This window comes from Gorilla gorilla, chromosome 1, assembly GCF_029281585.2.
Source record: "Gorilla gorilla gorilla isolate KB3781 chromosome 1, NHGRI_mGorGor1-v2.1_pri, whole genome shotgun sequence".
Lineage (NCBI taxonomy): Eukaryota > Metazoa > Chordata > Mammalia > Primates > Hominidae > Gorilla > Gorilla gorilla.
Window position 1 is genome coordinate 44,046,870 of NC_073224.2, and position 21,676 is coordinate 44,068,545.

Genomic DNA, 21,676 nt, shown 5'->3' on the forward strand with positions numbered 1-21,676 from the left:
GGTTTAGTGGTTTTCTGTAGTGGTAACATTTGAGTTTTTTCTCTCTCTCTCATTTGTATGTCTGTTCTACCAGTGAGTTTTATACTTCTATGTGTTTTCACATGATGGTAGATACTGTCTTTTTGCTTCCAGATGTAGAACTTCCTTAAGCATTTTTTGGAGGGCTGGTCTAGCGGTAATGAATTCCTTCAGTTTTTACTTGTCTGAGAAGACTTTATTTCTCCTTCATTTTTGAAGGATAGCTTTTCTGGGAATAATATTCTTGGTTGACAGGTTTTTTTTCTTTCAGCACTTTAAATATATCATTGCATTCTCTCCTGGCCTGTAATGATCCTGCTGAGAGATACACTGTTAGTCTAAAGGAAGCTTCCCTTCTATGTAACTTTAGGCCTTTCTCCTGTTTTTAGAATTTTATCTCTTTCTTTGCCTTTTGATAGTTTGAGTATAATGTGCCTTGGTGAAGACCTTTTGGGATTCAATCTATTTGCAGAATTTTGAGCTTCCTGTATCTGTATGTGTATATCTTTTGCAAGATTTGAGAAGTTTTTAGCTACTATTTTGTTAAATAGATTTTCTTTTCCTTTACCCATCCCTTCTCCCTCTACAACATCCAAAATTCAAATATTTGGCCAGTTTATGCTGTCCCAAAGTCAGTTAGGCTTTCTTCATTTTTTTTTTCCTCCTCCATTTTATTGTCATTGTTTGTTTGTTTTGAGACAGGGTCTCACTCTGTCACCCAGGCTGGAGTGCAGTGGAGTGATCATAGCTTACTGCAGCCTCCACCTCCTGGGAGGCTCAAGGGATCCTCCTGCCTTAGTCTCTTGAGTAGCTGAAGTTCTGAAATTCTTTATTCTGCTAGATCTAGTCTGTATATTTTTTAAATTTTATTTCAATAGTTTTTGGGTCACAGGTGGTTTTTGGTTACATGGATGAACTATTTAGTGGTGATTTCTGAGGTTTTAGTGCACTCCTCACCCAAGCAGTGTACACTGTACCCAAAATGTAGTCTTTTATTCCCTCAGCCCCACAACCTTACCCCAAAGAGTCCCTAAAGTCTATTATATCATTCTTATGCCTTTGCATCCTCATAGCTTAGCTCCCACTTATAAATGAGAACATACGATGCTTGGTTTTCTGTTCCTAGGTTACTTCACTTAGAATGATGGACTCCAACTCCATCCAGGTTGCTGCGAATGCTATTATTTTGTTCTTTTTTATGACTGAGTAGGATTCACATTTTCTTTATGCACTAGTTGGTTGATGGGTATTTGGGCTGGTTCCATATTTTTGCAGTTGCAAATTGTGCTGTTATAAACATGTGTGTGCATGTCTCTTTTTCATATAATGATTTATTTTCCTTGGGGTAGATAGCTAGTGGCGGGATTGCTGGATTGAATGGTAGTCCTGCTTTTAGTTTTTTTTTTTTTTTTTGAGACAGAGTCTCGCTCTGTCACCCAGGCTAGAGTGCAGTGGTGCAATCTCGGCTCACTGCAAGCTCCGCCTCCCAGGTGCACGCCATTCTTCTGCCTCAGCCTCCTGAGTAGCTGGGACTACAGGCGTGTGCCACCATGCCTGGCTAATTTTTGTATTTTTAGAAGAGACAGGGTTTCACCATATTGGCCAGGCTGGGCTCAAACTCCTGACCTCAGGTAATCTACCCTCCTCGAACTCCCAAAGTGCTGGGATTACAGGTGTGAGCCACCGTGCCCGGCCCTGCTTTTAGTTTTTTAAGGAATCTCCATATTGTTTTCAATAGTGGTTGTACTAATTTACATTCCCACCAGCATTATGAAAGTGTTCCCTTCTCAACACAGCCATGCCAACATCTATTGTTTTTTGACTTTTTAATTATGGCCATTCCTGCAGGAGTAAAGTGGTATCTCATTATGGTTTTAATTTGCATTTCTCTGATGATTAGTGATGTTAAGCATTTTTTTCATATGTTTGTTGGCTGTTTGTACATCTTATTTGAGAATTGTCTATCCATGTCCTTTGCCCACTTTTTGATGGGACTATTTGTTTTTTTCTTGCTGATTTGTTTGAGTTTCTTGTAGATTCTGCATATTAGTCCTTTGTCAGATACATAATTTGTGAATATTTTCTCCCACTCTGTGGGTTGTCTGTTTACTCTGCTGATTATTTCTTTTGCTCTACAGAAGCTTTTTAGTTTAATTAGGTCCCATTTATTTATTTTTGTCTTTGTTGCATTTGCTTTGGGGGTGTTAGTCATGAATTCTTTGCCTAAGCCAATGTTTAGAAGAGTTTGTCTGACGTTATCTTCTAGAATTTTTATGGTTTCGGGTCTTAGATTTAAGTCTTTGATCGATCTTGAGTCGATTTTTGTATAAGGTGAGAGATGAGGATCCAGTTTCATTCTTCTATATGTGGCTTGCCAATTAGGATGTCCTTTCCCCACTTTATGTTTTTGTTTGTTTTGTCAAAGATCAGTTGACTGTAAGTATTTGGCTTTATTTCTGAGTTCTCTGTTCTGTTCCATTGATCTGTGTGCCTATTTTTATACCAGTACCATGTTGTTTTGGTGACTATGGCCTAACAGTATAGTTTGAAGTCAGATAATGTAATGCCTCCAGATTTGTTCTTTTTCCTTAGTCTTGCTTTGGCTATGTGGGCTCTTTTTTGGTTTCATATGAATTTTAGGATTGTTTTTTCTAGTTCTGTGAAGAATTATGGTGGTATCTTGATGGGAATTGCATTGAATTTGTAGATTGCGTCTGGCAGTATGGTCATTTTCACAATATTGATTCTACCCATCCATGAACATGGGATGTGTTTTCCATTTGTTTGTGTCATCTGTGATTTCTTTCAGCAGTGTTTTGTAGTTTTCCTTGTAGAGGTCCTTCACCTCCTTAGTTAAGTATATTCCTAAGTTTTTGTTTGTTTGTTTTTGCAGCTGTTGTAAAAGTGGTTGAGTTTTTTAATTTGAGTTGATTCTCAGCTTGGTCATTGTTGGTGTGTAGCAGTGCTACTGATGTGTGTACACTGATTTTGTACTTTGATACTTTACCAAATTTATTTATCCGATCTAGGAGCTTTTTGGATGAGTCTTCAGGGTTTTCTTTTTTTTTCTTTTTTTTTTTCTTAAGATGGAGTCTCGCTCTGTCACCCCAGGCTGGAGTGCAGTGGCACGATCTCGGCTCACTGCAAGCTCCACTTCCCAGGTTCACACCATTCTCCTGCCTCAGCCTCCCAAGGAGCTGGGACTACAGGTGCCTGCCACCACGCCTGGCTAATTTTTTTTGTATATTTAGTAGAGACAGGGTTTCACCATGTTAGCCAGGATGGAGTCTTCAGGGTTTTCTAAGGTATATGATCATATCACTGGCAAACAGTGACAGTTTGGCTTCCTCTTTTGCAATATGGATTTTCTTCATTTCTTTCTCTTGTCTGATTGCTCTGGCTAAGTACTATGTTGAATAGAAGTGGTGAAAGTGGGCATCTTTGTCTTGTTCCAGTTCTCAACGGGAATGCTTTCAACTTTTCCCCATTCAACATGATGTTGGCTGTGGATTTGTCATATATGGTTTTTATTACTTCGAGGTAAGTCTCTTCTTTGCCTAGTTTGTTGAGGGTTCTTTTGTTTTTTTTTTTTTTTTTTGAGATGGAGTCTCGCTCTGTCACCTAGGCTGGAGTGCAGTGGCGCGATCTCGGCTCACTGCAAGCTCCACCTCCCAGGTTCACGCCATTCTCCTGCCTCAGCCTCCGGAAGAGCTGGGTCTACAGGCACCCGCCACCACGCCCAGCTAATTTTTTGTATTTTCAGTAGAGACAGGGTTTCACCATGTTGGCCAGGATGGTCTCAATCTCCTGACCTCGTGATCCACCCACCTTGGCCTCCCAAAGTGCTGGGATTACAGGTGTGAGCCACCGCGCCCAGCCCGAGGGTTTTTAATCATAAAGAGATGCTGGTTTTTTTGTTTTTTTTTAAAAGACAGAGCCTCACTCTCTTTCCCAGACTGGAATGCAGTGGTGCGATCTGGCTCACTGCAGCCTCCACTTTCCAGGTTCAAGCGATTCTCCTGCCTCAGCCTTCTGAGTAGCTGGGATTACAGGCATGCTAATTTTTGTATTTTTAGTAGAGATGGGGTTTCACCATATTGACCAGGCTGGTCTCAAATTCCTGACCTCAGGTGGTCTGCCTGTCTCAGCCTCCCAAAGTGCTGGGATTACAGGCATGAGCCACTCTGCCCATCAGAGACACTGGATTTTACCATATGCTTTTTCCATCTCTGTTGAGATGATCATATGGTTTTTGTTTTTAATTCTGTTTCTGTTATGTAGCATGTTTATTGACTTGCATATGTTAAACCATCCCTGCATCCCTAGTTTGAAACCCACTTGATCATGATGTATTATCTTTTTGACATGCTGTTGGATTTGGTTAGCTAGTATTTTATTGAGGATTTTTGCATCTATGTTCATCAGGATATTGGTCTGTAGTTTTCTTTTTTTGTTATGTCCTTTCCTAGTTTTGGTATTAGGGTAATACTGGCCTCATGGAATGATTTAGGGAGGATTTCCTCTTTTTCTGTCTTTTGGAATAATTTTAGTAGGATTGGTAATAATTCTTCTTTGAATGTCTGATAGAATTCAGCTGTGAATCCACCTGGTCCTGGACTTTTTTTTGTTGGCAATTTACAAAATTGCTGATTCAGTCTCACTGCTTGTTATTGGTCTGTTCAGGGTTTCTGTTTCTTCCTGATTTAATCTAGAAGGGTTATATATTTCCAGGAACTTATCTACCTCCTCTAGATTTTGTAGTTTGTGCACATAAAGGTGTTCATAGTAGCCTTGAATGACCTTTTGTATTTCTGTGGTATCAGTTACAATATCTCCAGTTTCTTTTTTTTTCTTTCTTTCTTTTTTTTTTTTTTTTTTTGAGACAGTCTTGCTGTGTCACCCAGGCTGGAGTGCAGTGGTGTGATCTTGGCTCACTGCAACCTCTGCCTCCCAGGTTCAAGCAATTCTCCTTCCTCAGCCTCCCAAGTAGCTGGGATTACAGGCGCCTGCCACCATGCCTGGCTGATTTTTGTATTTTTAGTAGAGATAGGGTTTCACCATGTTGTCCAGGCTGGTCACAAACTCCTGACCTCAAGTGATATGCCTGCCTTGGCCTCCCAAAATGCTGGGATTATGGGCATGAGCCACCGTGAATTGAGCTTATTTGGATCTTCTGTCTTCTTGATTAATCTCACTAATGGTCTATCAATTTTGTTTATCTTTTCAAAGAACCAGCTTTTTGTTTCATTTATCTTTTGTATTTTTTGTTTTTTTGTTTGTTTCAATTTCATTTAATTCTGCTCTGATCTTTGTTACTTCTTCTCCTGGGTTTGGGTTTAGTTTGTTCTTGTTTCTCTATTTCTTTGTGATGTGACATTAAATTGTCTGTGCTATTTCAGGGTTTTTGATGTAGACATTTAACACTGTGAACTTTCCTCTTAGCACTGCTTTTGCTGTATCTCAGAGGTTTTGATAAGTTGTGTCACTATTATTCATTTCAAAGAATTTTTAAATTTACATATTGATTTCATTGTTAACCCAAAAATTATACAAGAGCAGATTATTTAATTTCCATGTATTTGTATAATTTTGAGAGTTCCTTTTATAGTTGATTTCCAGCTTTATTCCACTGTGGTCTGAGAAGATACTTGATAGGATTTTGATTTTCTTAAATTTATTGAGACTTATTTTGTGGCCCATGATATCACCTATCTTGGAGACTGTTCCATGTGCTGATGAGGAGAATGTATATTCTGCAGTTGTTGGGAAGAATGTTGTGTAAACATCTGTTAAGTTCATTTGTTCTAGGATATAGTTTAAGTTTGTTGTTTCTTTGTTGACTTTTTGTCCTGATCTTTCTAGTGCTGTCAATGGAGTATTGAAGTCCCACACTATTATTGTGTTGTTGCCAGTCTCATTTCTTAGATCTAATAGTAATTGTTTTATAAATCTGGGAGCTCCAGTGTTAGGTGCATATAAATTTAGGATTATAGTATCCTTATGTTGGGCTAATCCTTTTATCATTGTATAACATCCTTCTTTGTCTTTTTTATTGTTGTTGCTTTAAAGTCTGTTTTGTCTAATATAAGAATAACTACTGCTCACTTTTGGTTTCCATTTGTATGGAATGTCTTTTTCCACCCCTTTACCTTAAATTTTTATGAGTCCTTATATGTTAGGTGAGTCTCTTGATGACAGCAGATACTTGGTTGGTGGTTTTTTATCCATTCTGTCATTCTGTATCTTTTAAGTGGAACATTTAGGCCATTTACATTCAACATTAATATTGAAATGTTAGGTACTGTTCTATTCATCATGTTAGTTGTTACCTAGATACTTTGTTTTTTTCATTCTGTTGTTGTTTTTTAGGCCCTGTGAGATTTATGCTTTCAGGAGGTTCTATATAGGTGCATGTCAGAGCTTTTGTTTCAAGATTCAGAACTTCTTTCAGAACTTCTTTAAGACCTCAGGCTCCTGGGATAATGTTCCAGAGGGTAGTTAACTGCATCTGCTGCATAGAAGAGTTCCCAAAGGGAGTGGAGAGTAGTGGGCAACAATGAGCCTCACCCAGCTCTTTCACAGTTGGCGACGCTGGTCTCACTCCCACAGTGCTTCGCTCAGTGGATTTAGTTCCAGGCAGTCTGCGCACGGAACTCAGACCTGCCCAAGGCCATAACCATGCCTTTCTCCATATGCCCATAAGGCCGGACGCCCAGCTCCTCTGCTCATGTCTGTAGCACACTTTAGACTCACCCTGTGGGTTCTGTTCAGGAGAGCTCATCCCTACTCAAGATTATATCGCAAAATTCATCTGGGAGCTTCTTTCACCCTATGACCCCTCCCTGAACTCATTGACTGCTTCTTCGAGGGCCCCTATGAGATACAGTCAGGAATGGCTTGCCTCTGTTCATGCTGGAGACTGGGAATGCCTACAAGGCACTTCATGCTGCTGCGTCTACTTTTGTATTTCACATAGACTAAATCCATTCCAGCTCTCAGTAGGGTTAAGGCTTTCTCCCATGGTCTGGATTTTCAGACTTGCAGGTGGGGATGTGTGCTCTGAGACAGACTCATTCCCCTGCTTACACTCTGGGAACTTAGTTTTTCACCTGTCTCGTGCAGTAGGCTCCAGCCTCCTGCTTCTTTCAGAGGGTTTGTGGATTCCTTCCATCTTCCTGTGGTGGTTCTTGGAAAAAAGAAAATTCACAGTGTGACTCTCTAGCCACTATTCTTTCCTTCCAAGTGGGAGAGGCATGCTAACACTGACTCTTATCTGTCATCTTGGAAAGTAAATAAAAGATCTAATTCAAGCTTGTCTAACCTGTGATCCATGGGCCTTATGCAGCCTAGGACAGTTTGAATGTGGTCTAACACAAATTTGTAAACTTCTTTTCTTTTTTTTTTGTTTTGTTTTGTTTCTTTTAAGACAGAGTGAGACTCTGTTGCCTAGACTGGAGTGCAGTGGAGCGATCTTGGCACACTGCAACCTCTGCCTCCCGGGTTCAAGCGATTCTCCTGCCTCAGCCTCCCAAGTAGCTGAGATTACAGGCATGCACAACCATGCCTAGTTAATTTTTGTATTTTTAGTAGAGACATGGTTTCACCATGTTGCCCAGGCTAGTCTCAAACTCCTGACCTCAGGTGATCCACCCACCTCAGTCTCCCAAAGTGCTGGGATTACAGGCGTGAGCCACCGTGCCCAGCTGTAAACTTTCTTAAAACATGAATTTTTTTTTTTTTTTTTTTTTAGCTCATCAGCTGTCATTAGTGTTAGTGTATTTTATGTGTGGCCCAAGACAATTCCTCCAGTGTGGCTTAGGGAAGTCAAAAGATTGGACACCCCTGATCTAGTCTGTTTCTGAAGCTCTCAATTGTTTTTTTTATTTCATTCATTGAACTCTTCAGATGCAGGATTTCTGTTTGATTTTTAAAAATGATATCTCTTTGTTAAGTTTCTCATTCAGATCATGAATTGTTTTTCTTATGTCCTTGTGTTTGTCTGTGTTCTCTTGGATCTCACTGAGCTACTTTAATATCATTAGTTTGAATTATTTTTCAGGTATTTCATGTTTTCTTTTATTTTTTATATTTTATTTTTTGAGACAGGGTCCCAGGCTGGAGTGCAGTGGCACAGTCACAGCTCACTGCAGCCTTCCTGAGCTCAAGCAATTCTTTCACCTCCGCCTCCCAAGTAGCTGGGACGACAGGCATCTGCCACCAAACCCAGCTATTTTTGTGTTTTTTGTAAAGGCAAGGTTTTGCCGTGTTGCTAAGGCTGGCCCCAAACTCCTGGGTTCAAGCGATCCTCCTGCCTAATAATTTTTTGTAATTTTTGTGGAGAGGAGGTTTCGCCACGTTGCCCAGGCTGGTCTCGAACTCCAAGGTTCAGGTGATGCACACACCTTAGCCTCCCAAAATGCTAGGATTACAGGGGTGAGCCACAATGCCTGTCCTATAGATTTCTTTTTCACTGGAATCTTTTGCTGGAGAATTATCATAGTTGTTTTGGAAGTGTCATGTTTCCTTGCTTTTTCATGTTTCTTATGTCTTTAAGTTGATACCTGCACATTTGGTGAAACAGTTACTTCTTTCAGATTTTTAGATTGGCTTTCATAGGAAAAGACTTTTGCCTGTAGGTGTATCTATAATATTGATTGGGTAGGGTGCTTTAGCTTTGATTCCGGGTGTGTACAATAGTATAGTCTCTGCATGATTTCTTTGGGTGTAATCAGTGTCAGTGATGTTTGTGAGTTCCTTAGTGACTTACGCTACGGTTGGTACTGGAGGGTATGATAGGTCTTTACTTGGGATGGGGACTCCAGGCAGGCCTGTTCTTGGGCCCCACTGGTGATGATGGCATGCCGAATACATCCATTTTTGGCTCCCTTGGCAGTGTACACAGATACTAGTGTTATCAGGTCCAGGCAGACCAATTCTTGGGCCTCCAGGTGGCTTGCTCAGGTACCAGCAGTGACAGCAATGGGATGGGCAGGCAGGTGGTTTCATGAGTCCCTGGGCAGTATGCTTGGTGTTGGTGATGGCAGTAGCAGTGGCGGGTCAACCTTCAGGCCCCCAGGCAGCAAGCACAGGCGGCAGTGGTGGTGGCGGCAATGGACTGGGCTGGCCAGTCCCCCCAGAGCACATTTAGGGGGGTCCTGGCGGTGATGGTGGTGGTGATGATAGGCTAGTCAGGCCCGTCCTCAAGCCCTGGGGAGGAGTGTGTGAATGCCGGCAGTAGTGGCCAGTGGGGTGAACCTCAGGACCTCAAACGGTATGCTCAGGCACCCGCAGTATGTTGGCTGGGCCTGTTATCAGGCCCCTTGATGGCTGAGTGTGTGCACCTGCCCACAGCAACAGACAGGATGAGGCTATTCCTGGGCCCCTAGATGGCGCTCTCAGACACTGGTGTGGTAGAGTGGTGCAGAGCAGGGTGGGCCTGATCTTAGCCTCCTGATGGTGTGCCTAAAGTTGTGGTGGGCAGGGCAGGGCTATCCCTTTGCCGTTGGTTAGTGTGCTCAGGCACCAGTGGCCCACAGGCTGGACCTGCTGTTAGGCTCCCTTACGGTGTGTGTGTGTGCCACAGAAGCAGCTGGCGGGGCAGGTCAATCCCCAGGCCCTGGACAGTATGATTGGGCACTGGCGATGGTCTGTTGTCTTGATGGTCTGTTGTCTTGATGTGCTCACACACCCACCATGACAGATAGGGCAGGGTGATTATCAGGATCCCAGGACAGCATCTGGGTGGGCCTGTCCCTAGGCACACTAAAGGCACATGCCAGTGTGCAGTGGCCTTGCTGCTGGGTGGCCCCAGGGAAATGGCTCTCAGGCTCTGAGGAGTGTGCGCTTCAGCTCCCTCTGTCCCACGGGCAGCCTTCCTGGTGCACTGCACTGCTGGTTCCTTGGGGTGTAGGACACTGGGTAGGCTAGAGTGCTGGGGACCTGGTTTTACTATTGGGTTCAGTCAGTGTTGTGCCACTGCAGCTCTCCAGGTGGATGCAGTGGGGATGTCAGCAGGTCTCCAGGGATGTGGAGATGTAGGGGCTGTTGGGCCCTAGGGAAGGATATAGTCTGGTGGGGGTTGAATTCTCAAAATGGTGCTATGCTGCAGTGTCTTGGGCCTTGGGGGTATGTGAAGTACCCAGTGCTATCTCTCTGGAATTAATGTTGTATGGACTCCAGACAGCTCCCTATACTAGTCTTAGGGCCTGCAGGGGCCAAGGGGCTCTCCTGTGGTTAGTACTGCAGGATTCTGCAGTAGAAATGTGGGATCTCTCATTTACATTTTCCCTGCTTCTGTTTCTTTCCATGCCTCAGTTGTTCCTTGTCACTGTTCTGCTGAATTCCACTGTTTTTTCTTGGATGCTGTCTTTGACATGTGATTATCTACCCACTGTTTAGTCCTTCTTTGTGGAGGAGGCAGGTGCCAGGTGCCCCTAGTCAGCCATCTTGAAGCCCCCTCCCCATCTCACTTTCTTGATGATGATCTTTGAAGCACAGAAATTTTAAATTTGGCAAAATCTAATTTACCTATTTTTTTTCCTTTGGTTGCTTTGGTTTTAGTTTCATATTTTAGAAACTGTTGTCTAATATAAAAGTATAAAGATTTATGCTTGCCTTTCTCCTAAGAGTTTTCCACCTTCATTCTTTTGTATGTATATATCCAGTTGTTTTAAGCACTATTTGTTGAAAATGCTTGAATGGTGTTGGAATCTGTGTCAGAAATCAGTTGACTGTAATTTGTAGATTTCTTTCTGAACTCTCAATTCTGTTTCATTGATCTTTGTCTGTCCTTAGGCCACTACTACACTGTCTTGATTATTATAGCTTTGTAAGAAATTTTGAAATCAGAAAGTGTGAGTCTTCCAACTTTGTTCTTCTTTTTCAAGGTTGTTTTGGCTCTTCTGATCCCTTATATTCAAATTCCATATGAATTTTGGGATCAGTCTGTCAATTTCTGTCAAGAAGTCAGCTGGGATTTTGGAAGGAATTGTGTTGAAATTGTAGATCACTTTGAGAGTAATGCTATCTTAATGTTAAGTTTTCTGATCCCTGAATAATGGATGGCTTTCCATTTGGAAATTGATTTATATCAACAGTGTTTTCCAGCTTTTAGCACTTCTTTTGTGAAACTTATTCCTAAATATTTTATTCTTTTGATGCCCTTGTAAATTGAATTATTTTTAAATTTTATTTTTGGTTTCCTCTTTGCTACTGTGTAGAGATAGAATTAATTTTTATATATTAATCTTGTATCTTACAACCATGTTAAACTCATTTATTAGTTCTAATAGTTGTTTAATGGATGTTTTAAAGGATTTTATATATAAAAGATCATGTCATCTGCAAACAGATATTTTACTTCTTTTCTTTCTAATCTGGATGCCTGACATTCATTGTTGATGAGCAGTCTCTTGAGAATCTGATTACCATTCCTTTATAGATATTGTTCTTTCTCTTCTGACTTTTCGGATTTTCTGTATATTCTTAATGCTCTGAAGTTTACCACAGTATAGCTAGATGTTTATTTTCTAGTATGGTGTTTGATATGTACATTTTCTGATTTATTTCACACTGAAAATAATATTATTGATTTTTCTTGCTTGTATGAACAATACATGCACATTCCAAAAATGTTAGAAGCATAAGAAACAAGTTTAAATCACATGAAATCATATACCCAGAGATAAACACTATTAGCATGTTTATGACCAGTAACCAGTATTATGATATATTGCATGATGCCTGTACATCCTCAGTCCATCAGTAGATCCTTGGAAACATATTTCAAATCCTGCTGCTTACCAACCAAATCTGTCTCTCCTGCTCTTATCCATGTCACCATATTCTCTTAGCAGGACCACTATAATAGCTTTCTCACTGATTAATATGGTTTGGATGTTTTGTTCCTTCTAAATCTCATGGTTGAAATGGGACCTTCAATGTTGTAGATGGACCTAGTGCAAGGTGTCTGGGTCATGGGGGCAGATCCCTCATCCGTTGCTTGGTGCCCTCCTTGTGGTAATGAGTGAGCTCTCCCTCTGAGTTCACCTGAGAGCTGGTTGTTTTAAAGACTGTGGCACCTCCCCACATCCACATCCTTGCTCCATCTCTTGCCATGGATGTACCGTTCCTCCTTTGGCTTCCATCATGATTGAAAGCTCACTGAGGCCCTACCAGAAACTGAGCAAATGTTGGTGCTATGCTTGTACAGCCTGCCGAACTGTGAGCCAATTAAACCTCTTTTCTTTATAAATTACCCAGTCTTACATATTCCTTTATAGTAATAAAACAGACTAACACCCTGGTCTCCTTCCATCCAGTTCTACTTTTCACACAGCATCCAAACAATTTCTTTTAAAGCATAATCAGATTATGTCACTCCCTGTTGAAAGCCCTCCAGTGGCTCCCCATTATAATTCCTTTGGTCTAAGAGGCCCTCAATGATATGGTCCCCGGCTGCTTCTCTGATCTCATCTCTGACAGTGTTCACTTACCATCTCACCCTCGCTTACTGTGCTCCACTAACACTAATATTCTTGCTATTTCAGGACATACCAAGAACACACTGGCCCTACAACTTTCATACTCGCAACTCCCTGTATTTGAAACTGCTTTCCGAAACTACCTGCCTGACTCTTGCACTTCATTCAGCTCTCTGTTCAAAGTGTCACTTCATCTGATACACCTTACAACCTGTGTCAGATTCTCTTATGACTCCCTTGATCATACTGTATCCCTTTAACCTGCTTTATTTTTCTCTGCCACTTACAGATATTATATAATTTCTCCTTATTTTCCTCTTCCCTCCCCACAGTATTGTAAGCTCCCTGTGAGCAAGAACTTTGGGATGCCCAGTTTTCCCTCTTTTTTCTTTTCTTTTCTTTTTTTTGAGATGGAGCCTTGCTCTGTCGCCCAGGCTGGAATGCAGTGGCACGATCTCAGCTCACTGCAACCTCCACCTCCCAGGTTCATGCGATTCTCCTGCCTCAGCCTCTAGAGTAGCTGGGATTACAGGCGCCCGCCATCACGCCTGGCTAACTTTTGCATATTTAGTAGAGACAAGGTTTCACCATATTGGCCAGGCTGGTTTCAAAGTCTTGAACTCAGTTGATCCTCCCACCTCGGCCTCCCAAAGTTCTGGGATTACAGGCGTGAGCCACTGCGCCCAGCCCCTGACTCTTAAGATTATTCTCTGACATGGTACACTCAATAAATATTTATATTTTTGCAAACAATACATAATTTTATATAAATAGGATTGAATTACATATTACATTGAATTACATATTACAGGCTCACACCTGTAAGACCAGCACTTTGGGAAGCTGATCGCTTGAGCACAGGAGTTTGAGACCAGCTAGGGCAACATGGCGAAACCACGTCTCTACAAAAAATACAAAAATTAGCCAAGCATGGTGGTGCATGCCTGTAGTCCCAGCTACTCGGGAAGCTGCAGAGGGAGGATCATTTGAACCCAGGAGGTCAAGGCTGCAGTGAGCTATGGTCCTGCCACTACACTCCAGCCTGAGTGACAGAGTGAGAACCTGTCTCAAAAAAATCCAACAAGGATAGCATTGTATTTTTACTTTTTGTTTTTGGTTTCTTCTCTCTCTTCCTGCCACCCCTTTAGATATCCAACATTAACCTGGTATGAATTCATTTATCCTTTTTTCTGTGCTTATATAATTGTTACAGGAATAAATATGCACTGGACATTTTGGGGGCATAATTTACAGAAAATTTATTCATGTATTCAAATTATCTGCAATTTCCTAGCTTAAGTTTATGGTAGACATCCTCCATTCGACTGCCGTAGCTCTAACCTTATTGTTTTAAATTGTGGTTATCTTTTAAATTGTATTTCTTGTGCTTTTAATAAATGCAAGCTTAATGTAAAATTTTTAATAATTACATATAGATATATATGAAAATATATACATATTCATATTTATATGAAATATACCATAACCTCGCCTCCCAATCTGTCACATCCCACACATCTTCAAATAGGCAACTATTGTCAGTTTGCTGTGTCTAATTTTAGATCTTTATCAATGCATTTGTATGCACATAGGTAGACACAGGGGTTTTTTTAGTTGTTTATATAAATATTACATAATGCATTTTATTCTGTCATTGTTTTTCTTTTTTCACTCAACATGTAACATAGTTCAACTCCATGGTTTTTACTGGTAATTTTTTTCTTGCTTATACACACAGAGACAATTTTATTTAAATAATATTATATATGTATTTTTGTTTTTTGTGAGAGATTATTTGGTTTTGCTAGATTCCTCTTTTCTCCCATCTTCCATTAACATCTCCATATATACTTTTATCTGAGGACTCCTATATTCTAGAAAATCTTTAACCTAATCCTTCAACTTTGCTTCTTTCTCATTTCTTCTATTTTTGTATTTTATGTTTTTATTTTATAACCTATTTTTCTTTTGCAATGTCTTATGATTTTCTTTAGCTATTGGAGCTGTGTAGCATTTTAAAGTCATTTTTATATTGCTCTATTTTCATTTCATCTGCAGTAAATTCCTCTCCCTGACATTGGTTATACTGGCTGTCTTTCATGGTTTTAATTTCTTCATGTATTTTAGACTTTTGATTTGCAAGTGCTTCTTGACTAGAATTTTTCATGTGCATATCTGTCTACCACTGCTTTCACTCCCTCTGTCTAGTAGGTTTGGTTGCCTTCCATCTGGCCCCAGACAATCCCAGGCTGGAGCCATATCTTAACACTGGCAACAGAGGGCCTCTGTCCCAGTGTGACACTGGAGATTGGTCCAGGCCCAGGCTTGGAGGCATTATCTGCTTCCCATCATTTCTGGTTTAGCTTTAAGTAAGCTTCGCTTCCTGGCAGCGGTTAGGAGCAGTTTTGTCTTTTGAGTTGTTTTTTTTTTTTTTTTTTTTTTTTTTTTTTTTTTGAGACAGAATTTCACTCTTGTTGCCCAGGCTGGAATGTAATGGTTGCTCACTGCAACCTCTGCCTCCTGGGTTCAAGTGATTCTCCTGCCTCATCCTCCTGAGTAGCTGGGATTACAGGTGCCCACCACCACGCCCGGGTAATTTTTGTATTTTTAGTAGAGGCGGGGTTTCACCATGTTGGCCAGGCTAGTCTCGAACTCCTGACCTCACGTGATCCACCCATCTCAGCCTCCTTAAGTGCTGGGATTACAGGTGTGAGCCACCGCGCTGGGCTGGTTAGTGGCAGTTTTTTTCAGCCACCTTTTCAGGGTGGGTAAACTCTGTCTCAGCCCTCGGTTTCAAACAGTGAAGCTGTCTCTTCGTTTCCTGTTCCTCTGGAGCACTTCGAACACCTTTTATCTTGCAGGAGGCCAATTCCTGGCTACTTCTGCCTACCGGTAGGCCTGCAGCTTTAGCCTGACTTGCAGCTTTTTCTCTTCTCCTTTTTTTCTGGTTCATTGAAATGTTTTATTTTGTATATGCTTTAGGATATGTCATTTTAATTTTCTATATTCACTGATGCTTTTGGACATAGGAAGGGAGTTTTATGCACTACTGAAATCAACTTGACTAAGAAATGTTAGGATACTTTTAAAAATGCAAATCAGTTTTCAGTCCTCTGCTTAAAATCCTAAACTCTAGACTTTTAGCATTCCCTTAGGTGATCTGGCCACTACCTACCTCTCCAGATTTATTTCAGGCACTTTCCTGTTTGCTGCCAGTCCTTCAGTTCTTTGAAAGTGCCTCACTGTCACACATGCATGCCCCCTCGCCCAAGTTTGACATCTTCCCAGTTCTCTTTTCTCATTTAAATGTTACCTCCTCAGAGAGATCTTACCTAACCACCCTCATTAAAATACTCTCCCCAGTTGTTTATCATGACACCTGTTTATTTCCTTAATAGCACTTGTTACAGCTTATAAGTATTTGTGTTTATTTTCTTGTTTATGCTCTCTCACAAAACTGAAAGCTCCATGAGTTTTTTAATATTATATTTACATTATATGTAGCCAGCATATAGCAGCATGCCCAATAAATACATCATGAGTGACTGTTACTCATCGGTCCATTCAGTTGTATATATTGAATGTCTACAGTATGACAGAACTGTTCTCAATGTGGCAGATGTAATATTAGTGAGCAGCACAAAGTTCTTACTCTATAGAGTTTATATTTTAGTGGGAGAAGAAAAGTAATAAATATAAAAATAAATAAGTGACATCAGTGCTTTAGGGTGGTGTGTTTAGGTGATGGGGAAACACTTTTCTGAGGTAGTAACAGGAAGGAATTTATCTGGTGATGATCAAGAAAAAGAGCTGTCAAGCAGAGGGAAGAGCTAGAATAAAGTTCTTAAATCAAGAATGAGCTTGAGTATTCATGGAACAAAAGACCAGAGAGGCTGTGGTGGAGTGAGTAATAGAGGGAAGAAGCATTGCAAGACAATGTCAAAAACTTGGTTGAGGCCAGATAATACGAGCGAGGGTCAGGAGTTTGAAAGTGTGCCTTAAGAGAGGTGCAACATGGTACTGAAGGAGGTGGTGAGGTGTAGGTGGGAAGGTGTGCTGCAGAGGATTTCATCTACTGAGCAAATGGGTTCAACACATCTCTATAAATTGTAGTAAAGGGTTATCTTTCAGAAAATCATAAATCGCTGCTGTGTTTTTGGTTTCATTTTCACCAGGGATGCTGCTTTCCAATTCTTGGTTCTAATGGCTTAATTACCTCTTTAGAAACCAGTAGAAGCCACACATCCGATGCTGTGCGTGATTGCTTGTTTATATTCATAAAATACATTGGAAATAGAAAGGAAGTACTCACTTAGTGCTTTTTTTTTTTTTGCTGAATTTCTGAATTTGGGCAGGCTTTTGGAAGTTCATGTTTCCTAGTTTAGTCAGTACAGTGACCTGAAAGCAAAACTAGGTTGATTACTCAATCTTTCATTTCCACTTTTTCATTTCCCTGTGTTTTAGAAAGCAAGTGACTAGGGAAGGCAGTGTTCTCAAGGATGCCTAACTTCCACATTTTTAAGAGCAAACTCTTTTTAAAAATATCCTTATAGCAATCTACTGATGAGCTGTCCACCAATAAGATGTGGTCTCATTTGACAGTTACAACCTTTTATAATCCTGTTGTAATGAATAATTGCTTCCATATTGCCTTTTTTTAAAGTTCTTTGAAATTAACTGAAGAGACTCCCTTTTTTCCCTGTCCTTCACTAAACATGTAGCGATGGCAAGGAGCTATTTTAAGTTTCTGTATGGTAAACTTAATGATACTTCCAGTTCTTTTGCTGACCCTACAGGCAGAGGACTCAGAGGCAGTTCCGCTTCTTTCCTAATAATGCTGTCTTGCGTAAGCCACTGTCACAGTATTTACAGGTAGCCACTCACAAATAGTTACACTTTAAAAATTCATGTAAGTCTGAATTTTGGAATTTGAAATACACTTCCCACTGGGAAAAAAATGTATAAATAAATAAATAAATATGTTTCTAGGCAACCCTTTACAGGCTTATTAAACCTTAATCTATAATGTAGCTGAAATACTATACATTTATGATGAAAAAATTAGGAAAATCATATTTCAGATGCATATTAGTTCCACTATATGACATTTAAGTAGGATTTTATATGGAATAGTTTGGCTCCTTTAACACCATTGTTGGTGGTGAGAAGGGTAAGTAGTGGTGTCACGAGGTTCTAGAGAGAAGGCATTGAGAATGGTCCTCGAGAAAGCCCATCCCATCTCCTGCGTGGCATGGACCAGCCATCTGCATGTGAGACAGTCTTAAGTCACATACTTGTATATCAGGAGTATTGTATGATCTTACTAGTTGAAAAATGTGAAAAAATTCATTTAGAATAATCTTGAGTGAGGGAGTGAAAAGTATATATATTTTGAAATTTCCTAAGCAGATATTGTTGGAAAAATGCCTTTTTCATGCATTTACAGACAATATATTCATATATTTAGTGACCATTTTTAGTTGTGTTTTCCTTCTTTTGTCTTTAAAAAAATGGTTTTATTAATTATTGGTGCTACGTAGTTTTAAATGCAAAGGACTTAATTCATTTAAAAAGAAAAAAAGGTACCATAAAGTTAATAGTTTAAACATTTAATTCTATAATTGTTCTAGAGTTTTAATGTTTTAGTTCTTTACCAGGCACAATTATTTCAAGAGATTTTCATTATGTTGAAGCTAACTTTTTACCATTAGTTAACTTATATTCTTATGAGGACAGTATAATTCCTGACAAAGCAATATTTTGGAAAGTTATAGAATGTAGAAGAGTGTGTGCTTTGGATTCTAGGAGGGAGATGTGAGTTCTTATTCAAGTCTAGATACATTTCTCAGCTTCTGTTTCTTTACCTACAAAAGGAGGCTGATGAAACCCACTTGCCTCCCAGGGTTGCTAAAATTGCATAAGATTGATTGAGAATGTATGTCAGCCCATACTACTATAGGAATGGGCTGTCCATGGAACAGGTAGGGAAAGTTTTCATGCCATTGTGTTTTTCTTCCTTGTACCCTTCTTCCTTTTATAACTAAGTTTCTCAAATGAATAATCTATACTCAGTAGCTTCACTTTTAATCTTTCATTCTTGTAAAAAAAATCAGTAGTATTTCATATTAGTATTTTTATGACTATGTAAGTGTTCTTCAATCTGAGTCAGGTAATTATTATTTTGTTCCTGAGTCAGATAATTATTACTATGAGTATATTCTTTCTTGAATAGCTTTCTACCCCTTTTGGAACAATAATTGCTTTATTATTATTTTTTTTCCTTTGAGGCAGTCTTGCTCTGTGACTCTGGCTGGAGTGCAGTGGCGCTATCTCGGCTCACTGCAACCTCTGCCTCTCAGGTTCAAGCCATCCTCCCGCCTCAGCCTCCCTAGTAGCTGGGATTACAGGCGCCCGCCACCATGCCCGGCTAATTTTTTGTATTTTTAGTAGAGACAGGGTTTCACCATGTTAGCCAGGCTAGTCTCGAACTCCTGACCTCAGGTGATTTACCTGCCTCTGCCTCCCAAAGTGCTAGGATTACAGGTGTGGCTCACCATACCTGGCCTATTTTTCTGTTTGCTTTGTTTTCTGTTGTGTCTAACAGAACTGTAAAATTCATCTCAATATGGCAAACACTTAAGGTTATCTCTCAGATCCATTTTTAAACTTTATCTTTTCCTCGGAGATACTTCTCTGGGAGCCTTCTGTCCTCCTATTCCAGTCTGGGCTGGCTGCTGTCCAGGCCTGGTGCAAAATTTTCATCCTGCCTGTTCCTTTCATCATCGTCCTGGGAATTTCCCTTCCTTCTCTCATGTTTTGAATCGTGTTTCCTGGTTCCTGTTTTCTACTCTTTCTTGATTTATTCTCTTGTCTTTGATGTATCACATCCTCTACCACCCACCTCCTACCCCAGCGGACCCCCAGCTCACCTAGCACCAAATCCTCTATTAAGGCAATTTTCTTACATCACCTGTGAAGATTTCCCTCTCCCTTCAGTTCCCTTGTTAGATTGATCTCACCCTCCTTTGTGCCTCCATGGCACCCTCTATCATAGCCTTGGTCCATCATGACTGCTGAACACCTACTGTACACATTAGGCACTCTGTTCAACATTAGGGATTCTGAGATTAAAAGAATGTGTTTCCTGTTCCCAAGGGAGTTCTGGAAGCTAAATGAGAATGCCAGGGTTCTCACTGGGGTTAGTACTGCCCTCTAGTGGACCCTTTGAAAAAGTGAAAGAAAGTTTTTGGTTGCCATATTAATGGGAAAGTGTAGCTGGCACTTTGTAGTCAGGGGCCAGGCATACTAGATGTCTCATATGTCCAGCACAACTTTAGGATATCTCACTAGACATTCATTTGTTAAAATATGTTTATAATTATTCAGCCTAGGACCTAATTCCATTTTACACACAAACCCAAACTACTCTTAGCACTTTTTACATTGTCATTGCTTGTGCAACCGATAGAAAACAGCTATTGTTCAGCAATGTGAGTTTAGAGACAAATTTCTTTTTAAGGTAGCATGAGATATTTTAGGAATTCTTTATATTGGTCATTGATGGCGCTTAGTCTCTAAGAATCCTAGTGAGAGGCTTCACAAATCAGTGAATATGGTTATCAGTGCCGTTAATTAAAAAATAAAGTGTAGGCTGGGCATAGTGGCTCACACCTGTAATCCCATCACTTTGGGAGGCTGAGGCAGGAGGACTGCTTGAGTCCAGGAGTTTGAGGCTGCAGTGAGCTATGATCGTGCCACTGCACTCCGGCCTGGGTGACAGAGTGAGATGCTTGAGCCCAGGAGTTTGAGGCTGCAGTGAGCAGCGATCACATCACTGTACTCCAGCCTGGGTGACAGATGGAGACCCTGTCTCAAAAAAAAAAAAAAAAAAAACCACAATAAAACGCAAAATCCCTTAAGTGATGGATTATTTTGTAAAGTTTGTAATGTAAACAATATAATAACAATGAAGAAGAATATGATTTTACCTTACCCTATTCATAAAAGATAACTTTTCATATTAAATGTTAAGAAATATTTTGTTCATTATTGTATGTGTGTGTGTGCACATATATTGCAGTATAACATATAATGCACAGCTTTATGAATTTATTTACATGCATACACCTACACACATGTAACTGCCACCATGATCTAGAAATAGAATATCTGCATAGTTGAAAAATATAGGATAAACTTATTTTTAAACAGTATATTGGTTATATTTTTTTAATACTGTGACTATTATGTTTTCATGTATACAATAAATACAATTCAGAGTGTCCAAAAAACTTGGAAGCATAAAGAAAACAGTGTGTTTATTGTATTTTTAAAAATATTCACAATTGGGGCCACTGCTTTAAATTTAGAAGTGTTTTACTTGGAAAAATATATTGAGGTTGAAGAAAAAGATATTGAGCATATTATTTGAAAATGTAACTAGCACATATTTATCCTGTTCCCCAGCCTTATGGATACCCTGTATAACATTTCCAGTACCCCAAAATGTTTCCCATACCCCTTTTTAGTCATTATACCATTTCTATCAGGTATAACCACTATTCTGACTTACATCATCATAGATTTTTGTCTTTTCTTGAACTTCATGTAAATGGAATCATACAGTATGCATTCTTGTGTTACCTTCTTTAAATTGGTGTTATTCCTATGAGATTCATCCACGTTTTGAATGTAGCAGAAGTTCTTTGTTATTGTTGTGTACAGACAATTTATCTCTTCTGTTGTCACTTGATTTGTTTCCAGATTTTGGCTATATGAATAAAGCTACTATGAACATTCTTATACCACATTTATACTCATCTCTTGTAGATATATATCTAGAAATAGAATTTTTGGGTCACATGTAGGCATATGTTTGGCTTTTATAGCTATTACTAAAAAGTTTTCTGAAGTGGTTATTTCAATTTATACTTCTAACAGCAGGTATGATAGTTACAGTTGTTCCATATCCCTAACAACAATTCATAGTGTTACTAGATTACATAATATTTATTCAATCAGTGATAAGTAAAAAGTTAACAGATGTTATCATATCATTAAATATATTTGAAACTGCAAGAAGATGATATAAATCACATTAAAGTGAAGGAATTATAGTATTTATCTACAATCATATATTATTTGAAAGTAAGGCTGGTCACAGTGGCTCATACCTG

The 21,676-nt window shown here is 39.7% G+C and overlaps 1 protein-coding gene across 6 annotated transcripts in view; it reads left to right on the forward strand.

Moving 5' to 3' along the window:
- NSL1 (NSL1 component of MIS12 kinetochore complex) overlaps nt 1-21,676 on the forward strand; it is a 67,009-nt gene that overhangs the window by 22,530 nt on the left and 22,803 nt on the right. For 2 of the 6 annotated variants that reach the window (XM_055371085.2, XM_055371073.2), the window contains exon 5: nt 3,474-3,558. The exons of 3 other annotated variants lie outside the window; for them this stretch is intronic. In XM_055371085.2, coding sequence (XP_055227060.1) covers nt 3,474-3,558 — 85 coding nt within the window. Of the gene's footprint in view, nt 1-3,473; nt 3,559-12,566; nt 14,490-21,676 lie in introns of those variants that run through there. One more of the 6 variants, XM_055371069.2, reaches the window with a different exon arrangement.